Source organism: Gobio gobio (genome assembly GCF_949357685.1).
Source record: "Gobio gobio genome assembly, chromosome: 4".
In the NCBI taxonomy this organism is placed as follows: Eukaryota; Metazoa; Chordata; class Actinopteri; order Cypriniformes; family Gobionidae; genus Gobio; species Gobio gobio.
The window spans coordinates 48,930,139-48,957,513 of record NC_137100.1 but is presented as its reverse complement, the minus strand read 5'-3'; the positions used below and the strand labels follow the sequence as shown (position 1 = coordinate 48,957,513).

Here is a 27,375-nt window from a genome sequence, read left to right as displayed (position 1 = left end):
GCCTTTACTTGTAGGTCAATGACTAACACCTTGGGAACTGCTACAGCAAATAATAAAATTGAACAGGAATAAATGTCCTTTCAGCGACGGCTAGCAGACCATTAAAGTTCAGCAGGCAATGGCATATTATCGCACAAGACTCCTCAGCCTGAAAGTGAGATATGATGTCAAAATAAAAGCCCTCTCTTAAAGGAGCCTTTACAACAGCCACCCCCAAAGATGAGAAGCATCTTTGTATTCAGGAAAGGCGACTCTATTCAGGAGGGTTAGGAACCCCAGGATAATCTGAAGGCAAGGGTGGTAGGACAACCAGGCGGGCGACTGGTCTAGTATAGATCTGACCCTTGATCTGCACATCTGCTGATCTGATATGGCCATCAGGACTCCGGTGTGTCTGAACAACCTCCCTACAGGCCATAAACCTCGGGGCAACTGAGGGTCAACAATCATGACGCAGGTATGCTCGCATAGGTCAGGGGGTGAGGCTTGCCACTTGTGTCTGGTCTGTAAGTTGGGGAGGTAATCACGGATGAATCTGGACCAGAATCGATCTGCCAGGATCTGGGAATGTCTCCATCTTCTGCGACTTAGCATCTCAGATTCTGGGTAGATGACTTGAGGCAACGATCCATCAGGCCGCCCCATGAGGAGACTACTAGGGGTCACTGGGTCACTATCGGCCACGTCGGAGGATACATAACCCAAGGGTTTCGAGTTGAGGATAGCCTTCGACTTCCAACAAAGTTGTCATCAGGACCTCTTCAGGAACCGACTGGGAACCCAAGACAGTGTACAATGCTGACTTGACAGATCTCACTTCCCTCTCCCAAACTCCACCAAAGTGAGGGGCTGATGGGGGATTAAAGCAGAAGTGGATCTTCTGGTGAGCAAGATTACGCTGCAAGTCAGGAGCTAAGGCAGCATACGCTTCACACAACTCCCGCTCGCCTCCTCGGAAGTTGGTCCCTCGTTCTGACCATAACTGCGCTGGGGTTCCTCTCCTCGCGATGAACCTCCTAAGGGCCATGAGGAAGGAATCAGTATCCAGGCTAGGGAGTAAGTCTAGGTGCACGGCCCTCGTGGTGAGACACTTAAAGAGGATACCCCAGCGCTTCTCTGTACGTCTTCCAATCTTGATTAGGAAAGGACCAAAGCAACCCATCCCACATGACTGGAAGGCAGGCTTGTAAAGCTGAAGGCGGGCAGAGGGTAGATCAGACATCTGAGGCACCGAAGGTTGGGATCTCCACTGACAACATTCCGGACAGGTATGCTGGAACCGTTGAACAGCTTCACGGCCTCGCAGGATCCAATAACATCTCCTTATTTCAGCAAACAGCCGCTCTGATCCAGGATGATGCAGCTGGGTGTCATGATGGCGAATGATCAGGCGAGTCACTGGATGCTTCGGGTCTAGGACTACAGGATGGAGAACGGAATCTGCGAGGTCAGCCATTCTCCTCAAACGACCACCAACTCTAATCAAGCCACTAGAACGATCCATCTCAGGGGCCAAGGCAACTAGACGGCTACTAGGTTTAACTGACTTCCCTGATTCTAACAGGTGGCAATCTTCAGGGAAGGATTCATGTTGGACCTGCATAAGGACATGGACTTCCGCTTGACTATAATCTGTGGCTTTTGGAACGATGTCGGGATCTGGGTCACCTTGAAGGTCTCGGGCAGTGACATTCAGCAGGTCTAACCAGGTAGGATAATTCCATCTATCCAGGTGGCTGCAGGTGGTAGGTGAGGCAATAACTCCATAGAAGGTAGACTTTCGCAACTCCGCTGGATCCTTACCAGGCTCAGGAGTAGGAAGGTCTGGCCATTCTCGAGGGTCAAGAAGAAGGAAAGGAGGTCCTCGGGACCATCGGTTTGGGATGGCAAGGTAGGAAAGAGATCTGCCTTTCGATATATCATCGGCAGGGTTATCAGCAGATCTGATCACTGAAGAACCATAGTAGAATCGGTCCACAGGACAGTAGAATGGATGGTCAAGGTCAACTCGTTGGCCAGCAACTTCGCAAGCTGTGCTGCGACTAAGCTCCCACAGAGCTCCAATCTAGGGATGGAATGCACTCTTTTAGGGGTAACACGGGAACGAGCGATAAGGAAGGACAGGTAGGTCTGGCCGGCTGGGTCAACGGTACGTAGGTAAGCTACGGCTCCGTAGGCTTGCTCAGAGGCATCTGAGAAAATATGGACCTCGTGAGTGACTCCACCAATCCCAACTGTAGGGGGGACATAAGGGTGCGGAAGAGAGACACTAGGAAGGCAGCAAAGTTCTTCTTCCCATTGCATCCAGGAATGGAGAAGGTCAGGAGGTAGGTTAGAATCGTCCCATTCTCTGTGTTTATAAAGGTGCTTAACAATCACTTTCGCACGGGTTGTGTAAGGAAGGAGCAATCCCAATGGGTTGGACTATGTAGCAAGGACCCTATAAATATTCCGCAAGGTAGGGGTCTCATAGATCACAGGCCGGTGCTTATAGGACAAAGTATCGGACTGCCAATTCCAACTCAAACCTAACGTGGACTCAGGGACGTCTCCTGCTCACCCTCTCTGTCTCTGCAAGATTCGGTGATTCAGATTTCACTTTGCACAACTACTAGAAGACTTGCCACTGTCGGACAGGCTGTTCACGTCACATCTACATCGTCAAGCTCAGTCTGAGGCTGCGCAGTATGCTCAGCCATCAGGAAGTGAGTGCTTCTATCCGACGTCAATTATCTCCGTTGAAGTCTATGCGGTCGCTCTGTCCATTTCTTTTACTGTCTATGAGATTAGGCTTGTTTGAGATGCGCCTCGCCTGAAATTCAGCCGAGACTAGGCGGCTGCAGTGAGGGGAGGAGTGAAAAAAGTGCAGGCAAGACGGACAGTTCTCTCTTCTCGTAGTGGATCAGACACCTGCGAGATCAAAGGCGGATATCGCGGGATTCACACTCGTGCGCTTTGTTGCTGATAAACTGGATATAATTTCATTTCTGTTACTTTTATATGAAAATAAATATATTGAACAAGACAGTCGTTTCCCATCATGCTTTTGCTCCGCGCAGTCGGTGGAGAGCAAATGCAGAATCCGACACATCCGCCTTTCGCTCGGGAGAGTTTTTTGACATACGTCAGCATGACATCAGAGCAAGGCGGACCGCCCTCGGACACTTTTCTAACCGGAATGCATCTCGCGCTGATCACCGGTGATCGGTTCTGCGCAGATTTCGCTCATCTCAAACAAGCCTATTATCGCACAATACTTCTCAGCCCGAAAGTGAGATATGATGTCAAAATAAAAGCCCTCTCTTAAAGGAGGCCCTCTCTTACAACATATAACTGTAACTATATTACACATTTAGTTATTAATATAACTCTATAAATTATATTACACGCCTCGGAACTAACGCTAGAACATAACGGAGCCGGTTATATTCAGAGAGTGAGTTGCTATGGCTACTTACATACCTTGAAAGTCACCTCCATTTTTGGATCCGAAAGTTGAGGTTATCCGCTTACTTACTCTGGAACATAGCCTACCCAGGTATGGCAAATAATATACTTTCTGAAATATACCCCCCAGGCAAAGTGCATCCTGGTGCCATGTGTTCCCCGGGTAAGCGACGCACCCGGCCATGATCCACGTGACGTAAAAGAAAACGTGATTCATCAGACCAGGCCACCTTCTTCCATTGCTCCGTTGTCCAGTTCTGATGCTCACGTGCCCACTGTGGGCGCTTTCGGCGGTGGACAGGGGTCAACATGGGCACCCTGACTAGTCTGCGGCTATGCATACGCAACAAACTGCGACACACTGACAGCTTTCTATCAGAACCAGCATTAACTTCTTGAGCAATTTGAGCTACAGTAGCTTGTCTGTTTGATCGGACCACATGGGCCAGCCTTCACTGCCCACGTGCATCAAAGAGCCTTGGCCATGATCCTGTCACTGGTTCATCACTGTTCCTTTCTTGGACCACTTTTGATAGATACTGACGATACTAGATACAATACAAGACATGGGCACCTTCACATCAGTACTGACTGCAGCAGTAATTGTTAGCGTTTGTATCGTGTTTCTTTCCCAGTAAAAGCCCAAAACCACATTTATTGTTGTGCTAGTAATTTGAATCCTCCCGTTTCTAATACCAGATTATGTTCTTATGGTTGCCACTTTTAGCTATTTCTTAAGGATCAGTAGGCCTTTCTGAATTATTTAACTGATAACACAATTCAATTATTTAACCTTTTCACAATCCATGTTGTTTCGAATTAATTCTAATGTTTTCTGTAACTGCTCACAAAGTAGACCTAATTACAGGACAAGTGGGCAAATAAGAGGATTGAATTACAGGAATAGCAGGTTGCAATATAATCTCAGGACTGTACAGTTCACACCAGATATATTGTGGTAGGCTTAATAAATATTGCAGTACAAACATTGCAAATGCAACGCATGTGAAATTCCCAGCATAAAACCTAGTACAATACACTAGAAAGGCTTGTGGGATATGCAATGAATTGGAAAGGTTTTTGAATACATTCTCAAACTTAAATGAAGTTTTATTTTTTAATTCTTAGTTGTTAAATGTTTTACATGAATGGTTTTAAAAAAACAAGATTTTTTACAAATTTTACTGTTTTTGTTTATGATAAAGGAAATGTGTTTTTTTTATTTTGAGGTAAATGAGACTTGATTGTGTCTTATCTACTGCATATAAATCCATAAACATAAACAATCCATAAACAAATTAAAAGACAAAAGCAAGTCTTAATATATGCCATTTGCTTCTTGGGTAAATAAATGTTGTTTTAAGAATGTTAGAAAACCACTTAAAAATATGATGTGCAATGTAGCCTGAAATATTGGTAGATTTATATAAGTACATCCGGTCAATACTGATTCACAGCTCACAAGACCTTAAATTACACATAGCATCTTTATTAACTTATCAATCATACATCTGAAAAATATTATGGCACATTATTTAATCAGGAATTAACAAGGTATCCAAAATATTCTGTCCTATTCAAAACTGATTTCCCTGTGGAAACCTTATGTGCTTGCAATGTGTTTTTGACTCTTTTTCAATCATTTACAATGCTTTGTTAAAGCAGTATGCTGGAAATGATGCTTGTTTTGCGAAACATGAAGTGAATCCAAACTTGCTACACGTTTGGGCGAACTTCTGCATTGTTTTTAGCTACATGAGAGAAGCGAATTATTTTCACTTGGCCTACACTCATATTGATGTCCCTCCACAAATATTCAGGAGAGAGAACTTTACTAGGTTTTTTATTAAGGAAATACTTGTTCAAGTGAGACTCCTCGTGCCATATCGCCTCAATGGAGTTTGCCGCATCAATGTTCAGCTGTTTCCGGCAGGTTTTGGTGAGATGATGTACATCCGCCAATGAGCCACCAAATGCAGCAGCAGTGTAATAATAGTCACCTTCCCCAGCTGGAATGAATGCTTGAGACTCTTGTCTACGCTCATATGTGAATTGATCCCTTGGATAATCAAAGAACCAAGGATGTAGCACACCGACCAGACGACCCAAAGTCTCCACCCCCCAGCGGCCATAGAACTTTGTATCCACGTCCAGGCAGAAAATATAGTCTACTTTATTGGCCAGTTCGTTCTCCATTAATTTTTCCAGTATTTCCATCCTGCCCATACTGATGTCCTGCCATCGGTCCATACTCGGAACAATCCGAACTGTCAAATGATGATTTTTACCCATCTTTACTTCAGGAACTGCCTCTGGTTGATCTGTAAACAAATAGTAATGCACTCGAAATCCAACAAAGTAATGCTCCTCCGCTGACTCCAGAAAATCTTTGATAAAACGTGTGTATCTGAAAAAGAGTGAGGTACATATATTAAATTATTAATTTATTGTGTGTATGTATAAATACATGCATATGTAATAATACTGACCCCATATATATTTTTGAAGATTTTTTTTTTTTTTATTCAGCAAGGACACATTAAATTGAATTGATTCAAAAGTGACAGCAAATACATTTATGTTTCAAAAGTTATCTATTTCAAATAAATGCTGCTCTTTTGAACTTTCTAAACACCCACAAATCCAGATTGAAAAATGTATCATGGTTTCCACAAAAACATTAAGCTGCACAACTGTTTTTAACATTGATAATAATAGAAATGTTTCTTCGGCATCAAATCAGCATATTAGAATGATTTCTGAAAGATCAGTAAGTAATGGCTGCTGGAATTTTTTTTTGACTTGATCTTCACACGGAGTCAAATCTACATCTCTGATTCTGCCTCACAAAAATGTATGCATAATTTTTTTATGAGGCAGTATCAGAGAGATGTAGATTTGACTCCGTGTGAAGATCAAGTGGCGTTATCTATGTGGCTGCATTTAGCTGTGGGTATGTGCAAGTGCAATCAGGCTCCAGTCCAAACAAAGTGAAGAAGTTTTACAATCCTGATGAAATTTGGTCCTGTTGTTGTGACAGAATGTGAATATGAGGTGTATGGCCCAAAATACTTCCATACCAAAATCTAAAGACATCCCAAAGTCCCCAAAAATATTAATAGATGACAGACAGGTATTTTGAGAGTTTGAGAAGTATGTAACTTTATTACTTTCCCAAAGCGAAGACAGTGGTCGCAATAGTGATGTTTTGTTGTTTGTAGATAGAGTCGATCAGATTGGAGTCAAAGGTTCCCTCACAAACAACTGGGGCTAACCATGGTGTAACGTCTGTCCGACTGTGTATCAAAAAACACACACACACACACACACACACACACACACACACACACACACACACACACACACACACACACACACACACACACACACACACACACACACACACACACACACACACACACACACACACACACACACACACACACACACACACACTACAATCAAACATTGGTGTTGGCACTGTAAACAAGTAAATATTTTCAACATTTTGTATTCTGAAAGCAGGGGCGTAACCAGAATGTTTTTTCAGGGGTGGCCAGGTAAGACCGGGTGATTTTATTGGGGTGGCCAAATTCTTTTTACTACTGACTGTGACTTGCTGTACCAAAGCAAATTCTACAGAAATTATAGATCACAAACAAACAAAAATAATTAAAAAATGTCAATTTATTTACAATGTCATACAAAATAAGGAAAATATGTATGCTGATAATTTTAGGGAAAAAAGACAAAAAGCTTAAAGTCTGCAAAAAATATATATTTCACACATGAACAAAGTGTAGACACTGAACAAAGTGTAGACAGTCTTTCCCTTCTTTGTCTGTATTTTCAAACTTTTTGCTTATTGTCCTTTGCTAACCAAAATTTTGCCCTAAGAAAACAGATATCAAGTAACATTACAAAAATAGTTACAAAATTGAAACAACATAGAAGTTTGTAAAAAAAGAAACGATAGCCTTGCAATGGCCAATCAGAGGTGTTGAAGTTAGAATCAACTCACCGCTGGAGTTTTTGTCCAGTGCTGAGTTCTGCACATGCGCTAATACTCTCTAAGTGTAGACATACTGTATGTAGGCTATATAAGAGATTCATTGCGTCGTCAGCTTCACTGATTAATATAACAGAGCTTTGTGAGATCACGTTCAGTGAATGAGTGACAGCTTTTAGTGATTATAAAGGGAGCGCTCTTTGCTTGCTGTCTAGGCGATAAAAAGATTATTAACAGGCCTATGATATATTCAGAATTTGAATAATACTTTTGTTTTTTATTCTTGACAATATTTTTGTATCGAAATCAGGCTAATATAAATATCAGGAAAACATGATTCCTGGGTGCATGTCAATATCCATGGATCACTTAATCTTTGGTAAGTTGAAAGGAACACTATATCGAGTCTAAACCTTTAGTTTAAACTGATAGCTGTTTTTTTCCCCCTATTAAAATACAATCATGCAGCAGCTCTTCTGCCACTCAGTCCCGGCTAAGGGGGCGTGTTCCGGCAGGAAAGTGTCGGCGATGCATACCCTCTATTCATAGTTTTCACGTGTCGTCACATGCTTATAGGAACGCCCACCTGGAGGGCAAAACAAGGCTCTCCTCCATTGCCCGCCAGTCATTTTTACCAGGTTTGTAGTCAGTATTAATGCAGTAAGACGGTGATATATTAAAATACCAAATTCAATATACACCTTATTGATGTTGCATACTTTGTACAGGAAAGCAGATGAACACAGAATATTAGTGCAACACAAGGTTTCTCGTCAGGTGTTTTCCCCATCGAAACCCATTATAAAGAAAACACGTTGCGTTCATATTCTTGCCTCATCTACTCGCCTGTATATAGTATGCATCATCAAAAAGGTGTAAACTGAATTTGATGTTTTAATATCACTGTTTTAGTACATTGCGGCACTTAGGGTGGGGTGGGTTGCACTGATTCTTTAGCCTGTCGTCAGTTCACCTCCGTCTACTGCTTGATCAGCTCTATAACGGTTTCACTGCGTAATTAATCTGTGTTTAAAATGAAGTGGTGCAACAACTCGATTTAAAATAAAACCCATATCAACAAATCCTTTAAACTTTGCTTAATTGAATCCTTATTGGTGCAGCTCACCCTGTTTTTCACGTTAAGCGTTTTAAAAACGTCCCGCTGTTTTCAGTGATTGAAATACTGCAGCAGGAGCTGTATATGGATCATAAGTGCCCAAAACGTGCATCTTGTTCAAATATTTTTGTTTTAAGATGGAAATTTGACAGGCTTGTGCTGTAGTTCTATGGAGTTCTATGGCGGTTTTGCCCTCCAAGGCTCTGCGACAGTCACGTGACTGAAAACTATGGATTGTAAGCTAACATTTGTTTCTGCTAAGGAAACATTTGCATTACCTCAACTTTAACAAACTTTCCCAAAAAGGCAGGGAAAACTAACATTGGCTTTCCTAACCTGATCATCGCAGTATCCTCTTGCGTTGCTCAACTTGAAATATTACTGCTCACTTCTACCCTGTAGGTTACACACGGAGGTCTGTGCACAAACCACAGTGCCAAAGCGCTTCACCAGAAACCCCGCCCTGCAGCTTATTTCATTGGTTAAGGTTACAGTGACGGGTAGGTTTAGGGATCAGTGTTTGGTCAGTACTGTGATTTACATGACCACCGAGCTGTTCAGAATAGCGCAGACTGTTTGTGTCAGAGCGGCGAAGTAAAAGTCACCTCTTTGTCATTGTCAAAAGTGCTTTTCAGCTTGCACATCAGGGTTGCACCCATGGCCACCCCTTAGCTACGGCCTTGTCTGAAAGTAGGCTACATAGGCTATATGAAAGGGTTAGGGACGTTTCGTCCGAGGAGGCAAGGGTCTCCTCAAAAAAACTGGATGAGAAAATAATCGATATTACAAAAATAATACAAAATTTGATTTTAAAAAGTTTAAAACTCAACTCCAGAGATACAAGATGAGCGAGGACAACATTGTCGTCTAAGTAATTCAAAATGCAGATGCCCTGGAGTCGCAGCGGAGCCAGAGCTAGGGTTGCCACCCATCCCATGAAATACGGAAACGTCCCGTATTTACAGGCAAAATGACGCGATTTGTCCCGCAGAAACGTTTAATTACAATATTCTTAAAATATTTAAGTTTGATTGCATTACTTATAAAATATTAGTAGATTCTACAAATTTCTGGACATAATTTGAATGTGTGAATAAATTTAATTTAAATGGACTCGAATTATGAAGTTTTACTCCTGACCACGCCTCCCACACACTGCTGCGAGTCAGATAATGACGCCATTTTATCGTGGTGTGTTCGCGAATTCAAGGAGCTGTTGATTAGAAGTTGGAACATTTGTTTTAGCAAGTTCTACGGACATTTCTCCGGTGATCAAGCTAACGTTAGTTTTCTCACTCTCGTGCGGCGGACATCACCGCGCTAGAACCCCTGACCGGCGAGTTCGATGGACGTTTTTTCGTCTTTTCCCGTCTATCGATTCTTTTTCACTCGAGGAGCTGTTGTTGGGAGTGTAAACTTTGTTTGAACGTCTGGTCAGCACTGTGCTGACCAGACGTTCAAACAAAGTTTACACTCCCAACAACAGCTCCTCGAGCACTGAATACCGCGGCCACGCTTCCGGCTGACGAGTGAGGATGGCGGCGCGAATGGTGAGTGCGATCATTTAACGTTTTATTTCGACATGTCTATAGATTGAAAGAGTAAGTTAAAGTTAATTAACGGGTTGAATACAAAAACGGATGGATATTCTGCTGTTTTTTCTAGGTTCATAGCCCTCTTAACGATAGACTATCTTGTTTTGTGTTGCAGGTCAAGAAGAGATGCTTTGGAAATGTGAGTTATTGCCCTCATAATAGTGAAAAGAGCACAGCTATTTAAACATTATAGGCTCAAACATGGGATATATACAAGAACAGAACAATTTCCTTTTTTACATCCGGAATGTATGTACATTACATGTAAAAAGTTTGGAATCATTAAGATTTGTTAATGGTTTTGAAAGAAGTCTCTTGTCCTCACCAAAGGCTGCATTTATTTGATCAAAAATAGCCTACAGCTAAAACAGTAATTTTGTGAAATATTTTTACAATTTAAAATCACTTTTTTCTATTTGAATATATTTTAAAATTTACATTTATTTCTGTGAATTTTCAGCATCAATACTTCAGTTTTCGGTGTCACATGATCCTTCAGAAATCATTCTGATATGCTGATTTGATGCTCAACAAACATTTATGATTATTATCAATGTTGAAAACCATTGTGTAGGCCTACAATTTTTTTTCAGGATTATTTAATGACTAGAAAGTTTATTTATCTGAAATATAAAGCTTTTGCAACATTATAAACGTCTTAACGGTCACTTGATCAATTTAATGCATCCTTGATGAATAAATTTATTAATTTCTTTAAGCCAAAAACTTTTGAACAGTTGTACAAAAACTTTCTATTTCAGATAAATACTGTTCTTTTGAACTTTCTATTAATCAAAGAATATATATATATATATATATATATTTTAAATTACACAACTGTTTTCAACATTGATAATAATCATAAATGTTTGTTGAGCATCAAATCATCATTAGAATGATTTCTGAAGGATCATGTGACACTGAAGACTGGAGTAATGATGATGAAAATTCAGCTTTGCATCACAGGAATAAATTACATTTTAAAATATATTAGAAAACGGCTGTTTTACATTTAATAATATTTCACAATATTACAGCTTTTGCTGTATTTTTAATAACATAAATGCAGCCTTAGTGAGCAGAAGAGACTTTAAAAACATGAAAAAATCTTAATGATTCCAAACTTTTGACTGGTAGTTTACATTTATTTCACTTTAACAATATGTACACTTATGCCGCCTTCACACTAAAACTCCAGGGGTCTCATTTATAAAACTTTGCGTATAAACCTTACTAAAAGTGTACGTACGCACAAAAGATAGATTTTGCGTACACCCAAAAAAGAATTCAGATTTATAAAACCATGTGTATGCCAGAACCTGAACCAAAAATCCCTTTATAAATGACAGCCAGCAGAAGATTGTGCGTACGTGCATCTCCACCCCGTCTCCTCCCTGAGATCACCATATATGGAGATTACAACGCCTAGTTTTACTATGCATAACCTCATTTGCATATCATGCACATTACCATCCACGTGATACCATGTTTAACACTGTCAAAGGTACAAGACATAGAACAATATTAGATACAGACTGTAAATGCCATTTGTGCCTTACACAGTACATTGCTGACAATCATCCATTATCTTATTTATGTTTTAGAATAAATATATCAAAATATCCATAAAAACAAAATTGTATAAAATACTTCTCAGATATTCTTTTAAAATAAAGTTCCATTTATTTCCACGGGCCAAATGTTATTTTAATTCAAAATATTTAGTTAATTTTAAACCCTTCAACTCAAATTCATGCAGTTTTGCTGATAATGTGAACAAATAGGATGTCTAGGCTATTTTAATTTAAACAGATTTATTTATTGCAGCGTAAATACAATCATCTGACTCAGCGTCACTGACAAAGTATTTTAAAAAAGGAAACGTGCAAATCGTAATTTTTTCTTCAAGTTGTATCCTTCAAATACAGTGGTATTCTTCATAATTTTGTGAAGATGTCTTTACACTCCGTGTCCGCGCAGCTGCGGTTGTACAGTAAGCTATTATCATTGGACCTATTCAAACCGAATAATGGACCGTTCGACCACCGAATCCTGCAGTGTCTGTGATATCGAAGTAAGTGTGCATCACTGATCATCGTTCTCACTAAAATATATTTTGTCATACCACGAGATCATCCTTGCTGTCATTAAAACAGCGTGTCACAGGAAAACTGATCTAAAGTAGCACCTCCACATGTCTATCTAAATTCATATAATTTTTGTTTCAATTCTGAGTAATGACTTTATGTAATTTCAGTGCATATCGCCATTAATGAAACTGGAACATTAATGTAAATGTGTTTATCAATATGAAAACAGAGTTTTAAATTGTTCTTACTTCATTACTTTTCTCACTCTAGTAAAAGAGTTTGTACGCATTTAAAAAAAAAATGCATTTTGAATTACGTTTGGATTTTACTAGCCTAGATGTAGGCTAAAACAATCGGCACAAATAACGCTGTTGGATTTAATCTTCATGATAATGTGGATATAACGTATGAAATGGAGTGAAAATTAATGTCATTAATTCTTATAATCGTTCTTCTCACATTTATTTTCTACAATCTAACATCAGTTCACGACCTCACCATCTGTGGCTCAAAGTTTGCTTAAAGGTGCGCACATTCTCCCGTCAAGTTTGTTTTTTATAGATCACAACCTTTGCGTGGAAACTGGCGTACGTACGTTTCCAGCCCCGTTTTGTGCGTACGCATGCTTTATAAATGAGACCGCTGATCAGAAGTATGTCTTGTGGGTTTACGGAGACCTGTTCTGAGGCTGATTATTTTATTAATCTACATACTGCACAGTGCACGATTACATGTAAGCCAAGTCAGGTGCCATTATAAAGACTATAACTTTAATGTTTGCTCCTTACAGAAAAGTTGTCAACGACAAGCCTGACATCAGCCAGATGGTACTTCAATGGCCTTCTATAGTATGTATTGGTGCATTGATGCCATGTTGCAATTACTATAATTATGAGATTCCAGCTTGTAATAACGACCTGTAAACTGGGAGTTTTCTGGGAGCTCCTACTATAGTATAACTGTACCACCTGACTGCTGGGGATTAATTTAGCTGTTGATAGTGTTGCTATAGAAATGCGTAATTCCCAGTCCAAGGACATGATCAACTTTGAGTAACATCACATGTTGTCATCATCTTAGAATTACAATAATTACAATATGGTGTGAACACAGCATAAGAGTATTTGACAACAGCACTATATGACGCTATTATATGATAATGTCTTTGTAAATCTTTTTCTTCCTCTGTTAGGTTGCTGCTGACAAGGACTCATACAGGCAAACTCCAGTGAGAATCCTCTGCGTTGATCAAGAAAGCCATCAGCTAAACCCATCTAGAGTAAGGATCATCTTTGAAGGATGTTTGATGATGGATGAACTGACCAACCTCAGGACTTCTGTGTCCATTTTTCCGGACTGATTTACATCCACCACCTGGACAACCCTAAATGTATGAAAAATACTTTATATTTTATTCAGCATGCAGGTAATGCTAAACATAGGAAAAGGTGAGCTGACACCTAAAATCGAATACTGCCAATATTGTGAACTCATGAGTGTATTTGTGTGTTTATTTATTTATAAAGCACAATAAAAGCAACAATGTTGATGTAGTGCAAACAAAGCATATAGTTTTGAAGCAATTTGTTGTGATTCTGATGTGTCCATGTGCTTAACAATAAGCTGATTTGTTAAAACTAGGTTTTCTCATATTTTATAAGGAGAATGTTTTCAGGACATTAAAAATTAATGTTTTGTTGTATATGTTATGGAATTGAATTGAAATAAAACCAAATTGTATGAATGTACCTTTTTATTTGCTTTTTTCCCCTTAATGTTATAGTTTATCAAATTAAAACATAAAACAATTCATATAAACTTAACTAACTTAGTACATTGAACTAAAATATACTATGTGTAATAATTACAAAGTAATTGCTATGGTCTCGAGAACATACTCTGTAAACTTGCACGTTTTTTAAAAACATGTCGAGCAGGTATTCACCATTTGAACGCAAGAGGATATCTAGATATAGGGCTGAATAGAAAAAAGGTATCAGTGGGTCCGTCTAGTAACTCATGATGAACCTCAGACGAACTGCACACTTTGCAGATAAGCATTTCAGTTGCTCAGACTGCCTGACTTAAAGCAGCATGTGGTGACAGACAATGTTCCCTCTCATTTCTTTTCTCGCTGAGTAAAACTTTTCTCTATTGGGCGGACATTTTGGTCACCTGAGCAAAAACATTCTTTACAGCGTATGTAAGCGCACACAAAAAAAGTGGTTTCATCATGCAATTATAACTGTTAACTTTAATGTGCCATTTCTATTTTATTTAACCATTGATGTAACTTAGTGATATATTAAATAAACAAAATTAAATAAAAAAGTTATTCAGAAGTCACTAAATTAAGCACATTTTACAGTGCTGTTAACTGTAGTCTTCTTTACCAAGAAATACTATTAAAATCTCCCCCAGGACAGTTCAATTCTTTATAAAATAATACAATATAATATGAAAAATTAAGCGGTTACACTGAGATGGTTCTTAATGTGTTTTTGTACAGTCATTTATTGGCGACAGGCAGCATTAAACCATCTATATTAAATGTTTGTTTATTGCTAATGAATTTCCAAGATTTTCTATATCAGGGGTTTTCAAACGTTTTAATGGCAAGGATCCCTAAACAATCCCCTTGTGAGATCAATTCTTTATTAGGCTTACTATAATGTGGTGATGTAATCAGCCCTCATAGGATTAGTTCGCAAATATGGTGTGTCTGCGTATATAAAATTAGATGCAACAGACATGTAGGCAAGCGTACTATTCCGGGTCTGGAAAGTGACATCATTCTGGGGCGCCTGTTTTGGTTCAGGAGTGTGGCTGAGGAGAACGGCAGACACGGGGAGTGAATGCTATCATTGCGAGCCTTTTTGCACGTCATCGAGTGCACTGCGCAGCGTGAGTTATTTACCGCAGTGGTACATGGCGTGGAGGTGTTGCAGCAGGCTTAGCAGACTTTGGAAGCTTTGAGGACGCTGTCGGCTCATGCTACTTTCTGTTATTTCTATCTGCGTGTGACACCGGACGACTTCGGACGGACTGGATGGTGTTTCACTCGCAAAGCGCCGTCTCGTGCGTCCGTCTCTTGTTCTGTGCACTTTCTATGAACTTGTATTCAAATTCTAACTCGACAGTGTGACGGTCTCCATCCGTTGAAGGACGACGCTCAAGTTGATCTACGTCGGGCATGCAGCCTGCCATAATCCAAACTGGTGCTGTGATAGTGGACTGAGGACGAGAAGTGGGGGGTAACTTTGCAGTGACGAAGATCTATGGTGACACCCTGATATTTGTGTGTTATTAGGAGTGTTTTGTCTGGGTTTTGCATTTTTTTCTGTTCTTTTCTGTGTTTAATTGATTTTCTGTTTGTGACTTTGGGTTTAGTCGGGTATCAAGAAGTATAGGGGAATGATCCATTATCGCCCTCTATTGTACTGATCACTGTCCACGAGCATCAGCAGGTTAGCTGATATTGTTACTGAGAGAAGGACAGGCCTTTTCTGGCCGTACGTGACTGTATGCTTCATTGACAATTTTATGTGGAAAGTAGGGATGTGACGGTGAGGAAATTTTCCCACTGGTTAATTGATGTGTGACAACACCAGTAATACCGATATCACCAGCGGAGGCTTTTAAATCACTAATTCTATCTAACCGAAAGTAACATGCACACGACCGCTCTGAACTGAAAACGCGCCAGTGCGCACACACCGTGAATGACAGCTCGTCTGTAAATGCGCGCTCTGTGAGGCCATGGGTGCGTCTCAATCAGTTCCCTAGTTCAGTAGTCAGGGCACTGATCAAGCATTGATCAGTCTATGACTGAGATGCACGCCATGAATGAATAACAGTTTGTCCGTAAAGCATACTCGACGGGCCCGCATGAACGCAAGGGTGCGTGTGGCAAAAATAAATGCGTGCAGTCAGCGTAGCGCGGAGGCTCGCACTGCGGAGCCAGGCGAAAGTAAACAATGCGCACTCTGTGCGGCCGTGCACATTTTACTTTCGGTTTTGAATTAGCGCCAATTCGGCTGCGGGTTGCTTGAATTGTGGGTTCATTAGCCTATTATTTTTAATGAAAAACACATCAACAAAACAAATGACAAACTCCCTTAAATAGGCGCTTTTACGTTTCGCTTTGAAACCAAATCTTCCGCGATCATCTCAGTCAGCTCCTCACTCTTAAATCTGATGGATGACTCCTGCCGCTGCCGAGACTGCCGGTCGGATCCTGCTTTATTAAGCAGATACGTTCAGTTTTTATTTGTATTGTCTGTTCTCTAACTGAACTAAATTATTTTATTAATATAAAACAATCAAAAAGACGGTGGCCGGTGCCACGGTGGGCAAGTGATGTAATCGGTGTTGAGTCTGGACACCGGTAACACCGGCAACACCGACTATCGTAGCAAGCCTAGTGGAAAGTGTGTGTTTTTGTTGTTTATTTTTGTTATATTGATTGCTCTTGTCTTTTCCCTTCAGAATCTGGGGTACCTGTGGTCCCTGAAGTCTTCTGGGTGTGGTGTTGGTTTGATTGACAGTCTGCAGTGTTCACAGCGGGTGGAGTGTTGTGAGAGAGCACGAGTGGTTGCTGTGTTGGCCTGATAGTCAGGACAAATTCCCCAGGTTCTGAAGTGGTAGTGCGCGTGAGCGGTGGTACAGTTCTAGTACCTGTGGTTAACGTAGGTATACTTGACGCTGTTTTATATCCTTCCACGATCCTAGGGAAGCTGAAGGAAGTGTATTTTGTGGATCCTCCCGTGGGGCTGACTGAGGTTTCGACAGCGACTTTTAGGACAACAACCTGTGATAAGATTGTTGTGTCGGGGGCAGAGTGCGTCAAAAATGTAGAGCTGCAAGGGTTGTCGGACGAAGATCAGGAACAGGTAAGGGCGCTCCTTTGGGAATTCCAGAGTGTGTTTTCCACTGGTGAAAGAGATCTTGGTTGCACTAACCTGTTGTTAGGGCGGCAGTGGCTCAGTGGTTCATGTAGGTTGTCTACAAACCGGAAGGTTGGTGGTTCGATCCCCGGTTCCACCTGACCAAGTGTCGAGGTGTCCATGAGCAAGACACCTAACCCCAGCTGCTCCCGACGAGCTGGATGGCGCCTTGCATGGCAGACACCGCCGTCGGTGTATGAATGGGTGAATGTGAGGCAAAATGTAAAGCGCTTTGGATGGCCGTAGGTCTGTTAAAAGCGCTATATAAATGCAGTCCATTTACCATTTACCATTTTGTCTCATGAAATCCCTTTATTAGATGAGACTCCAGTCCGACAACGCTATAGACGAATTCCTCCGTCGGAATATGAGTTGGTTAAGACCCATATTAGCCAGCTGTTAGATGCTCAGGTGATCCAGGAGAGTTGCAGTCCATATGCATCCCCGGTAGTATTGGTAAAGAAGAAGGACGGTAGCCTGCGCTTATGCATAGACTACCGCCAACTCAATTCTAAGACTCGAAAAGACTCGTTCCCGTTGCCTCGAATTAAAGAAACATTAGATTCTTTAACAGGGGCCCGCTGGTTCACCACATTAGATCTGGCCAGCGGGTACAATCAAGTCCCTGTTGCTGAATCTGATCGTTATAAAACGGCCTTCTGCACAACCTTTGGGCTATACGAATGGAATCGTATGCCCTTTGGCCTGTGCAACGCACCCGGTACCTTCCAGCGTTTGATGGAGCGGCTCTTTGGCGACCAGCAACACCAGTCTGTCTTATTGTATCTTGATGACATTATTGTGTACTCCTCATCCGTGCAACACCATCTGCAGAGATTGAGAATGGTGCTGGGTCGCCTACGAGACGCTGGCCTCAAAGTTAAGCTGGAGAAGTGTGTGTGTTTTTCAGAGAAAAGGTGAAATACTTGGGACATGTAATATCGTCCCAGGGGTAGCTACAGACCCAGGAAAGGTCGAGGCCATAGCACAGTGGCCCTGCCCTAAGACCGTGTCCGAGCTGCGGACCTTCCTGGGTTTCGTTAGTTACTACAGGCGATTTGTGGAGGGGTTCGCTCAGGTGGCAGCTCCGCTGCATCAGCTGGTGACCGAGGCAAATAAAGGGAAAGTGAGTAGTCGGAGACAGGAATTGGCGCCGTGGTGGTCGGAACAATGCGAGCAAGCGTTTCGGACTTTGAAGCAGAAACTCACTACTGCGCCGGTCCTTGCATACACGGACTTTAAACTTCCGTTTATCTTCGAGATCGACGCCAGCTATGTAGGGTTAGGGGCGGTGCTCTCCCAAGAGGTCGATGGCAAGGTGAGGCCAGTGGCTTACGCTAGCCGAAGTCTTCGGCCAGCGGAGCGTAATACTGCCACATACAGTTCCATGCGGCTCGAGTTTTTGGCCTTAAAATGGGCGATGGCAGAAAAGTTTTGTGAATATCTGTTGGGTCATCGATGTATTGTCCGTACTGACAATAATCCGCTGAGTCACCTGGCCACTGTGAAATTGGGCACCACGGAACAGCGATGGGCAGCCGAACTAGCGGCTTTCGATTTTGTAGTACAGTATCGATCAGGTAAGTCTAACCAGAATGCGGATGCGTTATCGCGGTTACCTTCTGGGGAACAGCCCGCAAGGGACAATAGTCAGTCGGGTATGGTAGTTCCCGAGCTGCTGAGGCGTGCTGTGGTTTTAGGTCCGATGGAACCTATTGCGGTGAGGGCTGTCCAGGCCATGCCGGGTCGATCGGGGACAGAATTGGTGGCTCTACAGGAGGAGGACCCCGTTATTGGTATAGCTCTTAGGTATTGGCACCAAGGGCGAGGCCCAGGGCCGCATGAGAGACGATCCTTACCTAATCTGGTGCTAACATTACTTCGGCAGTGGGACCGTCTAGAGGAACAGGAGGGTCTGGTATTTCGAAGGGTCCATCGTCCCGATGGTGGTGAAGCGGTGCTTCAGCTGGTGCTGCCTGCCGTGTTACGACCTGAGGTACTGAACCAATTGCATCAGGGTCATGGGCATCAGGGCATTGAGCGCACCCTGGAATTGGTGCGGCAACGATGCTACTGGCCAGGGATGTCGGCCAATGTAGCCCAGTGGGTGCAGCAGTGCGAGCGGTGTCAACAGGCCAAGGGGGCTGCACCAGTCGCTCAGAGTTATATGGCCCACTTATTTGACTTTGCCCACCGGGAGAAAGAGGGACTGGGCATCTTGTTTGCCCCAGGTGTTGTTTTGTTACAACACCACTCCCCACCAAGCCACTGGAGAAGCCCCCTACTATTTGATGTTTGGGCAGGAGCCTAGATTGCCGGTGGACTTCCTGCTGGGTCGGGTGCAGGAGCCAGTGGCTGGTAGGGTCCATCATTGGGTGGAAGAGCACCAGTCCCGGCTTCAAGTGGCTTTTGATGGTGCCCGTGAGCGGCTGCAAGCGGCAGCCCAACATCGCAAGGCCAAGCACGATCGGCAGGTAAGGGAACAGCCTCTGTCTAAGGGTCAACTGGTCTATCTGCGCGAGCATGGCTTTGTGGGACGTCATAAGATCCAGGACATTTGGAGCTCGACGGTATATCAAGAAGTCCAGACCCCACGAGATGGTGGGTCAGTGTACACCGTGGCACCAGTGCAGAACCTTGAGAAGGTTTGTCACATTCATCGTGCGTCTTTGCAACCTCGTAATCAGAATATCCGATCAGAATAGCATGTACTGAGTCTTTGGCAGGGCATGTTGAGCCATCGTCACCCCCTGAGATAGAGGATGAATCTGAGGACGGGGATTTAGCCGTGTTGTGGTAGAGGCCCCGTCGGTTACTCAAGGGGGTGTAGAGGTGAGTGGAGCTCTATCAGAGGCCAGGATTAGTCTAGCTCCGAGAGCGGAGGACTCCACTAGCCAGCCTGTAGAGGGAATACATGGAGATGGCGCTAGCTCTCGGCTAGAGTTAGAACCCATAGTTTCGGGACCTCCCACTATGTTAGGGGGTGCCTCAAGAAGAACAGGCCGTGTTGGGGCAGGTCAGCACTCCAATCGGTACCACTTGCCGCGAGCGGTAGGAAGTGAAGTTAATCATATTTCTGCCAGTTCTAGTTTGGGCCCGGCCTGGTTCAGACCATGGGACCAGTAGTGCTCTTCATCGTCGGGACTACGATGACTAATGGGGGGGTAGATTGTGGTGATGTAATCAGCCCTCATAGGGTTAGTTCCCAAATATGGTGTGTCCCAGTATATAAAAAGAGATGCGACGGACATGTAGGCAAGCGTACTATTCCGGGTCTGGGAAGTGACGTCATTCTGGGGCGGCTGTTTTGGTTCAGGAGTGTGGCTGAGGAGAACGGCAGCCACGGGGAGTGAACGCTATCATTGCAAGCCTTTTTGCATGTCATCGAGTGCACTGCACGGTGTGAGTTATTTACCGCAGTGGTACATGGCGTGGAGGTGTTGCAGCAGGCTTAGCAGAGTTTGGAAGCTTTGAGGACGCTGTCGGCTCATGCTACTTTCTGTTATTTCTATCTGCGTGTGACACCGGACGACTTCGGACAGACTGGATGGTGTTTCACTCACAAAGCGCCGTCTCGTGCGTCCGTGTCTTGTTCTGTGCACTTTCTATGAACTTGTATGCGAATTCTAACTCGACAGTGTGACGGTCTCCATCCGTTGAAGGATGACGCTCAAGTTGATCTACGTCGGGCGTGCAGCCTGCCATAATCCAAACTGGTGCTGTGATAGTGGACTGAGGACGAGAAGTGGGGGGTAACTTTGCAGTGACGAAGATCTATGGTGGCACCCTGATATTTGTGTGTTATCAAGAGTGTTTCGTCTGGGTTTTGCATTTTTTTCTGTTCTTTTCTGTGTTTAATTGATTTTCTGTTTGTGACTTTGGGTTTAGAAGTATAAACCCAAGTATAGGGGAATGATCCATTATCGCCCGCTGTTGTACTGATCACTGTCCATGAGCATCAGCAGGTTAGCTGATATTGTTACTGAGAGAAGGACAGGCCTTTTCTGGCCGTACGTGACTGTATGCTTCATTGACAATTTTATGTGGAGAGTGTGTGTTTTTGTTGTTTATTTTTGTTATATTGATTGCTCTTGTCTTTTCCCTTCAGAATCTGGGGTACCTGTGGTCCCTGAAGTCTTCTGGGTGTGGTGGTGGTTTGATTGACAGTCTGCAGTGTTCACAGCGGGTGGAGTGTTGTGAGAGAGCACGAGTGGTTGCTGTGTTGACCTGATAGTCAGGACAAATTCCCCAGGTTCTGAAGTGGTAGGTGTGTGTGTGCGTGCGTGCGTGTGTGTGTGTGTGTGTGTGTGTGTGTGTGCTGGACCTATCTGGTTTTAGGAGTTATTATTAAAGATTGTGCTGTATTTTATTGAATGGTGTTTTCGAATAAATTGTTTTATATCATCATCATTGTCTGTTATCTGACTCAGCCACTGCGTATCTGCGTGCTTTGTGTACCTAAATTTATCTGTGGGTTCCCGGGCCATTTCCGGGTGGCGTAGTCGGACTTAATTTAAACCCAAACTGCCACAATAATACAAATAAAATAGCCTATAATATAATATAAAAACGAATGGAAGTATTTAAACTGATAGTATATTATATCAATTTAAATGCTTCAATTTGTTTAAAAAAAAAAAAAACTAACTGAAGTAATTAAATAGATCTAATAGCTAAATGTGTTCGAGGGAACATGTGAACTCTTTTATAGTTATCTAAACATTACTGAAACCCAAACCACACACGCATCTATTTAAACGGATGTGTGTAGAGTTTGCACGCTGCACTTGTGGTGGGTGCAACTGTAACTGCACGGTTGCCAAGTCTCACACATTTGGCGTGAGACACGCTTTCAGTCTCTGTCTCACGGTCTCACTCTGCCAGTGGTGGAGGAAGTACTGAATCTCAGTACTTAAAGGAGAACTCTGGTGAATTTTTAAGTTAATCTTGATTGTTATACCTTTGTGAGAACTGTCTATAGAAAAAAAAACGAACCGGATTGGTGCTTGCAACACAGAGCTGTTACAGTTAATGCCCAGAGCTCCCACTCAGCTAACACGGCAGCTATGGGGGCATATACATAAAGAGTGTCTTTGTGCCTATTAACAGACACAAACTGCAATTAAAATGTCTGCCCAACATGAACAGGGCCCTCTCATGACAACGAGATGCGTTTAGCAACTTAGCCATTGTTTAAACTCACCAAAATAGTGTTTTAGATAGCAAGCAGTAGTCTTGCGCTGAAGTCCCGTGGGAACTCAATTGTAGCCGGTAAAAATGTAAATAGTCCAGGGGGGAGGAGCTATTTACATTTTACCGGCTACAACTGAGTTCCCACGGGACTTCAGCGCGACTACAGCTTTCCGTCTAATAAACATTTTCGGTGAGTTTAAACAATGGCTAAGTTGCTAAATGCATCTCGTTGTCATGTAAGGGCCATGTTCAGGTTGTACAGACATTTTAATTGCATTTTGTGTCTGTTAAGAGGCACAAAGACACTCTTTATGTATATGCCCCATAGCTGCCGTGTTAGCTGAGTGGGAGCTCTGGGCATTAAAGGTCCTGTTCTTCGTGATCCCATTTTTCAAACTTTAGTTAGTGTGTAATGTTGCTGTTAGAGCATAAATAATACCTGTAAAATTATAAAGCTCAAAGTTCAATGCCAAGCGAGATATTTTATTTAACAGAAGTTCTCTTTCAAAGCCTACAGCGAACGGCCGGTCTGGACTACATCCGGGTACATCCTGCTTTAATTACGTCAGTAGAACAGTTTGTTGACTAACCTCCGCACACAAGAATACGCGAAAAAGGGGGTGTGGTCTTGTTGCTCCCTCGTGGAGAAGAGGAAGTGTTGCGTTCGGTTGCGTTTGTCGCCATGTCGTCCAGACACTGTTATTAAGCTTGTTTGAGATGAGCGAAATCTGCGCAGAACCCATCACCGGTGATCAGCGCGAGATGCATTCCGGTTAGAAATGTGTCCGAGGGCGGTCCGCCTTGCTCTGATGCATGCTGACATATGTCAAAAAACTCTCGCGAGCGAAAGATGTGTCGGATTCTGCAGTCAAGCGCATTTGCTCTCCACCGACTGCGCGGAGCAAAAGCATGATGGGAAACGACTTGCTGACGACACAGCTTAATGCTTATTGGTTTAAACAACCGTGATGTATGGTTCTTTTTTTTAAATGTTTGATTTTAAAACTCTGAGATCATGTTTTTATGTGTGAATATTCCCAAACTCTCTAACAAAGGCGATCTCTCTGTGGGTTATGTGATGGTTGTCATATTTATACATTTTTTTTATATAAAAACATGTAGGCTATGTAGGCCTAATTCAAGTGAAAATGATTGATAAACACGTTTTTCGAATGGAAATAAATAACACAAACTTTGGGTGTCTTGTTCATAATAATTATTTTCATATAAAAGTAGCAGAACTTAAATTACATCCAGTTTATCAGCAACAAAGCGCACGAGTGTGAATCCCGCGATATCCGCCTTTGATCTCGCAGGTGTCTGATCCACTACGAGAAGAGAGAACTGTCTGTCTTGCCTGCACTTTTTTCACTCCTCCCCTCACTGCAGCCGCCTAGTCTCGGCTGAATTTCAGGCGAGGCGAGGCGCATCTCAAACAAGCCTATTTTCATCCCGGAGTCAAAGTTTGAGTGCGTTCATCTCCCCGTTATGGTAAGAGGCGTGACCTTTCCGGGCAACGTGCGCTAAGCTGCTGTTGAATCACAACACGGGAACCGCTGGCACAATCAGAACTCGTTACGTACTTCTGAAGGAGGGACTTCATAGAACAGGGAAATCTTTCAAGCCGTTTTGAGGACAGTGAAAACAGCGGTATACAGATAAGTAAATTGTGAGAAAAATACTATGTTTTTTTACACGTGAAACATGAACACATGTTATATTGCACACTGTAAACACAATCAAAGCTTCAACAAAAAAATTAAAAGGAAAAACGGGACAAGTGCGCGGCCGGGAACATTAGAGAGAACATTGCCCTCATGTGCAGTGAGTCTGAACAACAATTGTTAGGCCTACTGCCTTTAGTTATTGAATAAATGTAAAACTGCATAAAAACACTAACTTGATTAAATGTATAATTTTAATAAATTGAACATTATAGATACAGTAGTTAGTGTAAAAATACAAAACAGAATTTTATTTGTTCTATCTTTTTAAAATTCTTTTTCAGTTAATTTTCCTGGTTAAATAATGTTTATGTAAAATTACGTGTGACAATTTTAAAACTTCTAGTTTTATTTTTAATAAAACAAATTATTTTATTCAGACTGAAATTGAGCGTTTAATGTAGGCTACACGTAAACATATATGAAGGAGGTAACTTACTTACCTAAACCAACTGGAAGTGTAGCCAAAGAAAATGAGCCTATGAGAGAAGACATAATCCTATAAGCAGAGATTTTTTGGAAATGTGTGTAGACAACCACACACCTTTATTTTAATTTTTTTATTACGTTTTTTCCTTGTCAATGGTCTGTGGAGTGAATGATTAACCTTCAGAAAATGTTGTTTCTAACGCTCAAACTAAATATTAGCCTACATGTGCAGCTTGTATCTTCTTGAATGGAGAAATAAGGAAATCTATATGAATATAATATTTACAGTGAAATAAAAGTATCTAAAATGATGCTTCAAACTGGGCAGCTAATCAAACAGGCGACAGGCTCTTTTAAAAAGACTTCCATTCCATTGTGGTGTCGTCTTTGGATTTTGTAGCTATGTTTAACTATATAATATAACACAATTTGTGCCTTTTAAATGTTTGGCAAATTCCATGAATATTGTACAATTTACAGTCTATTTATATCTACATAAAATTACACATAATATTTAAGATTAAATAGTTTATAGACTACATACATACACTCATGACAGTGGGCATGGAAGATTACCCTCAACAGTAGAAAAACAAAATAAATAAAATGACATCAACACTCTGAAGACTCGCTGCTCATATTTTTTTTAAAAAAGGATCTTATATAAGCACCATTAGGACCAATGGCTTTAATACCTGGCTTTATAAAGCATATTTGTTTTATTTGACTTTACATTAAGGGCTGAATTATTTTATTAAAGCGCATCCACGATTTCCCATTTAACATCTTAAAGTCTTTTAAAATGTTCCATCATTGGGTCGATTTATGTGGTTTTCCAAATACACAAATATGTGAACATATGAACATCACATCGTCTTTATAGTTTCATTGGAACATGAGGGAAGGGAGATAACCTCACTGGATGTTTGTATGATTACTTATATCTTTGAAAATAATACTTCCTCCTGAGACCTGAATTCAGTAATGAACACATACCGAATTGTTTTTAGGTTTTGTGTTTGTTTAGTGAGATCTGAGTTTAACCATTAAAATGGCAAGACCATAAAAAGAAATCAGAAAATTAATTTACTGTTATTTTCCATCTTCTTAGGACACAAATAATACAATTTCATGATTTAAAAAGAAACATGACTTCAGGATACGTCGCTCCTTGGGGATTTAAATTCATTTAAAAAAGAATGCTGGTTTGGCAATGCGTGTTGCAACCTTTTAGCCAATTTTTAAAAAACATTTATTATCTCGTAACTGAAACTAAACAGTCTTTGTAAAAATTATGTTGAACAATAAGTATAATGCCTATTTATGAATATATTATCATATTTCATATTTTTTAGTTGAGTAGCCTATCATATATATATATATATATATATATATATATATATATATATATATATATATATATATATATAATTATATATATATATATATATATATATATATATATATATATATATATATATATATATATATATATATATGTATATATGTATATATATATATATAATTATATAATTATATATATATATATATATATATATATAATTATATATATAATATAAAGCATTTTGTGTTATATTTGACATTTACATTAACATTTTTATTTGTTAAAAAAATCATGTATGAATAATCAAGTAAACCCAAGTTGCTTCAGTCCAATATATGTGTATCTTACATTTACTTTATAAAAATCATTAAAGGTTTATGAGCAAAAAATACTTTACTTGATAAAAAATGGCTGAACTATCAGTCATGAAGTAAATTGTGTACAACAGCTTTTTCAGCAAAGTTTTGGTCATATTCATCATTTATAGGCCATAGAAATGTGTGTATTAAATATGATACAGTAGGCTAATATGTTCATAAATAGGCATTATACTTATAGTTCAACAGAATTTTAAAAATAATGTTTAGAGAGAAAACATGTTTTAAAAATGTGTCTAAAATGTTGCAATGCATTGCCAAACAAGGATTCTTTTTTCAATGAATTTATACCCCCAAACTGGCAATGTATCCTCAGGGATACAAACATCTACAGACAGTTTATGAAAATTTCAACATAAACGTAATAAGCTAATACTTAACAACTTTTTAAACATGTAAGTCCCCTCCAAATATTGTAAATATGTGAAATATATCTACTTTTATCTGAAAGTGAGTAGATTTGCCTAGAGGTGGTTATGTTGTTTTTAAATGTTACCCGTGAGCTAAACAAAGAAGGTATGAACAAAAGAATATACACTCTCCATGCATCTCCCCACAGCCTCTCACATGTTTGTATCCCCCTGGATACGTTGCCCATTTTAGGGTTAAACCACCATGCACAGGCAGTCTATAGAAAATACATTTCCCTCAGTGATCAAAGAAAAACCATCAAGCTATCTTATGTAAAAAAAAAAAATAAGGCCTAAATAAAAAAATACCAAATTGCTTCAAGTATTATTTCTAAACGTGTCAAATTGTGTTAGTCACTATTTTCACTACAAATGTATGCAAATGACATTTTATAAACAGAATTAAACGAGTGTGAGAAAAGCAGCTACAGATTTACAAAACGTTTTTACATACCCACTCAGAGATAAGCCAACAAACATGCCAAAAAGGAAGAAATGAAAACTCTGACGGAGTCGCATTATTGTAGTATCAGCTGGATCTTGTTTCTGTATTCACTTGATGGATTGAACTGGACAATGAAAGTGAAAATATCAGACAAGAAGTGCTTGATTTCATGTTGTGTGAGAGATTTGAGAGTCAAACACAAACCAGGGTGGGGCTTTACAAACACATCTATTACAACTAAAAACACT

At 40.9% G+C, this 27,375-nt stretch overlaps 1 protein-coding gene across 2 annotated transcripts; it reads right to left on the bottom strand.

The window, feature by feature from the left end:
• Window positions 1-4,540: 4,540 nt before the first annotated feature.
• On the bottom strand, window positions 4,541-27,375 carry LOC307125084 (histo-blood group ABO system transferase-like). 2 transcript variants are annotated; one of them, XM_079814700.1, is made up of 5 exons: window positions 27,137-27,362; window positions 24,565-24,600; window positions 13,586-13,642; window positions 6,618-6,743; window positions 4,918-5,854 (listed from the first exon to the last, which is right to left on the bottom strand). In XM_079814700.1, exons 1-5 carry the CDS (start codon window positions 27,199-27,201, stop codon window positions 5,164-5,166), a joined length of 975 nt encoding a protein of 324 aa, XP_079670826.1. In that variant the 5' UTR covers window positions 27,202-27,362; the 3' UTR covers window positions 4,918-5,163. The 2 variants fall into 2 exon arrangements, with proteins under 2 accessions (XP_079670827.1, XP_079670826.1); XM_079814701.1 differs by lacking the exon at window positions 13,586-13,642 and having other exon boundaries at window positions 4,541-5,854; window positions 27,137-27,375.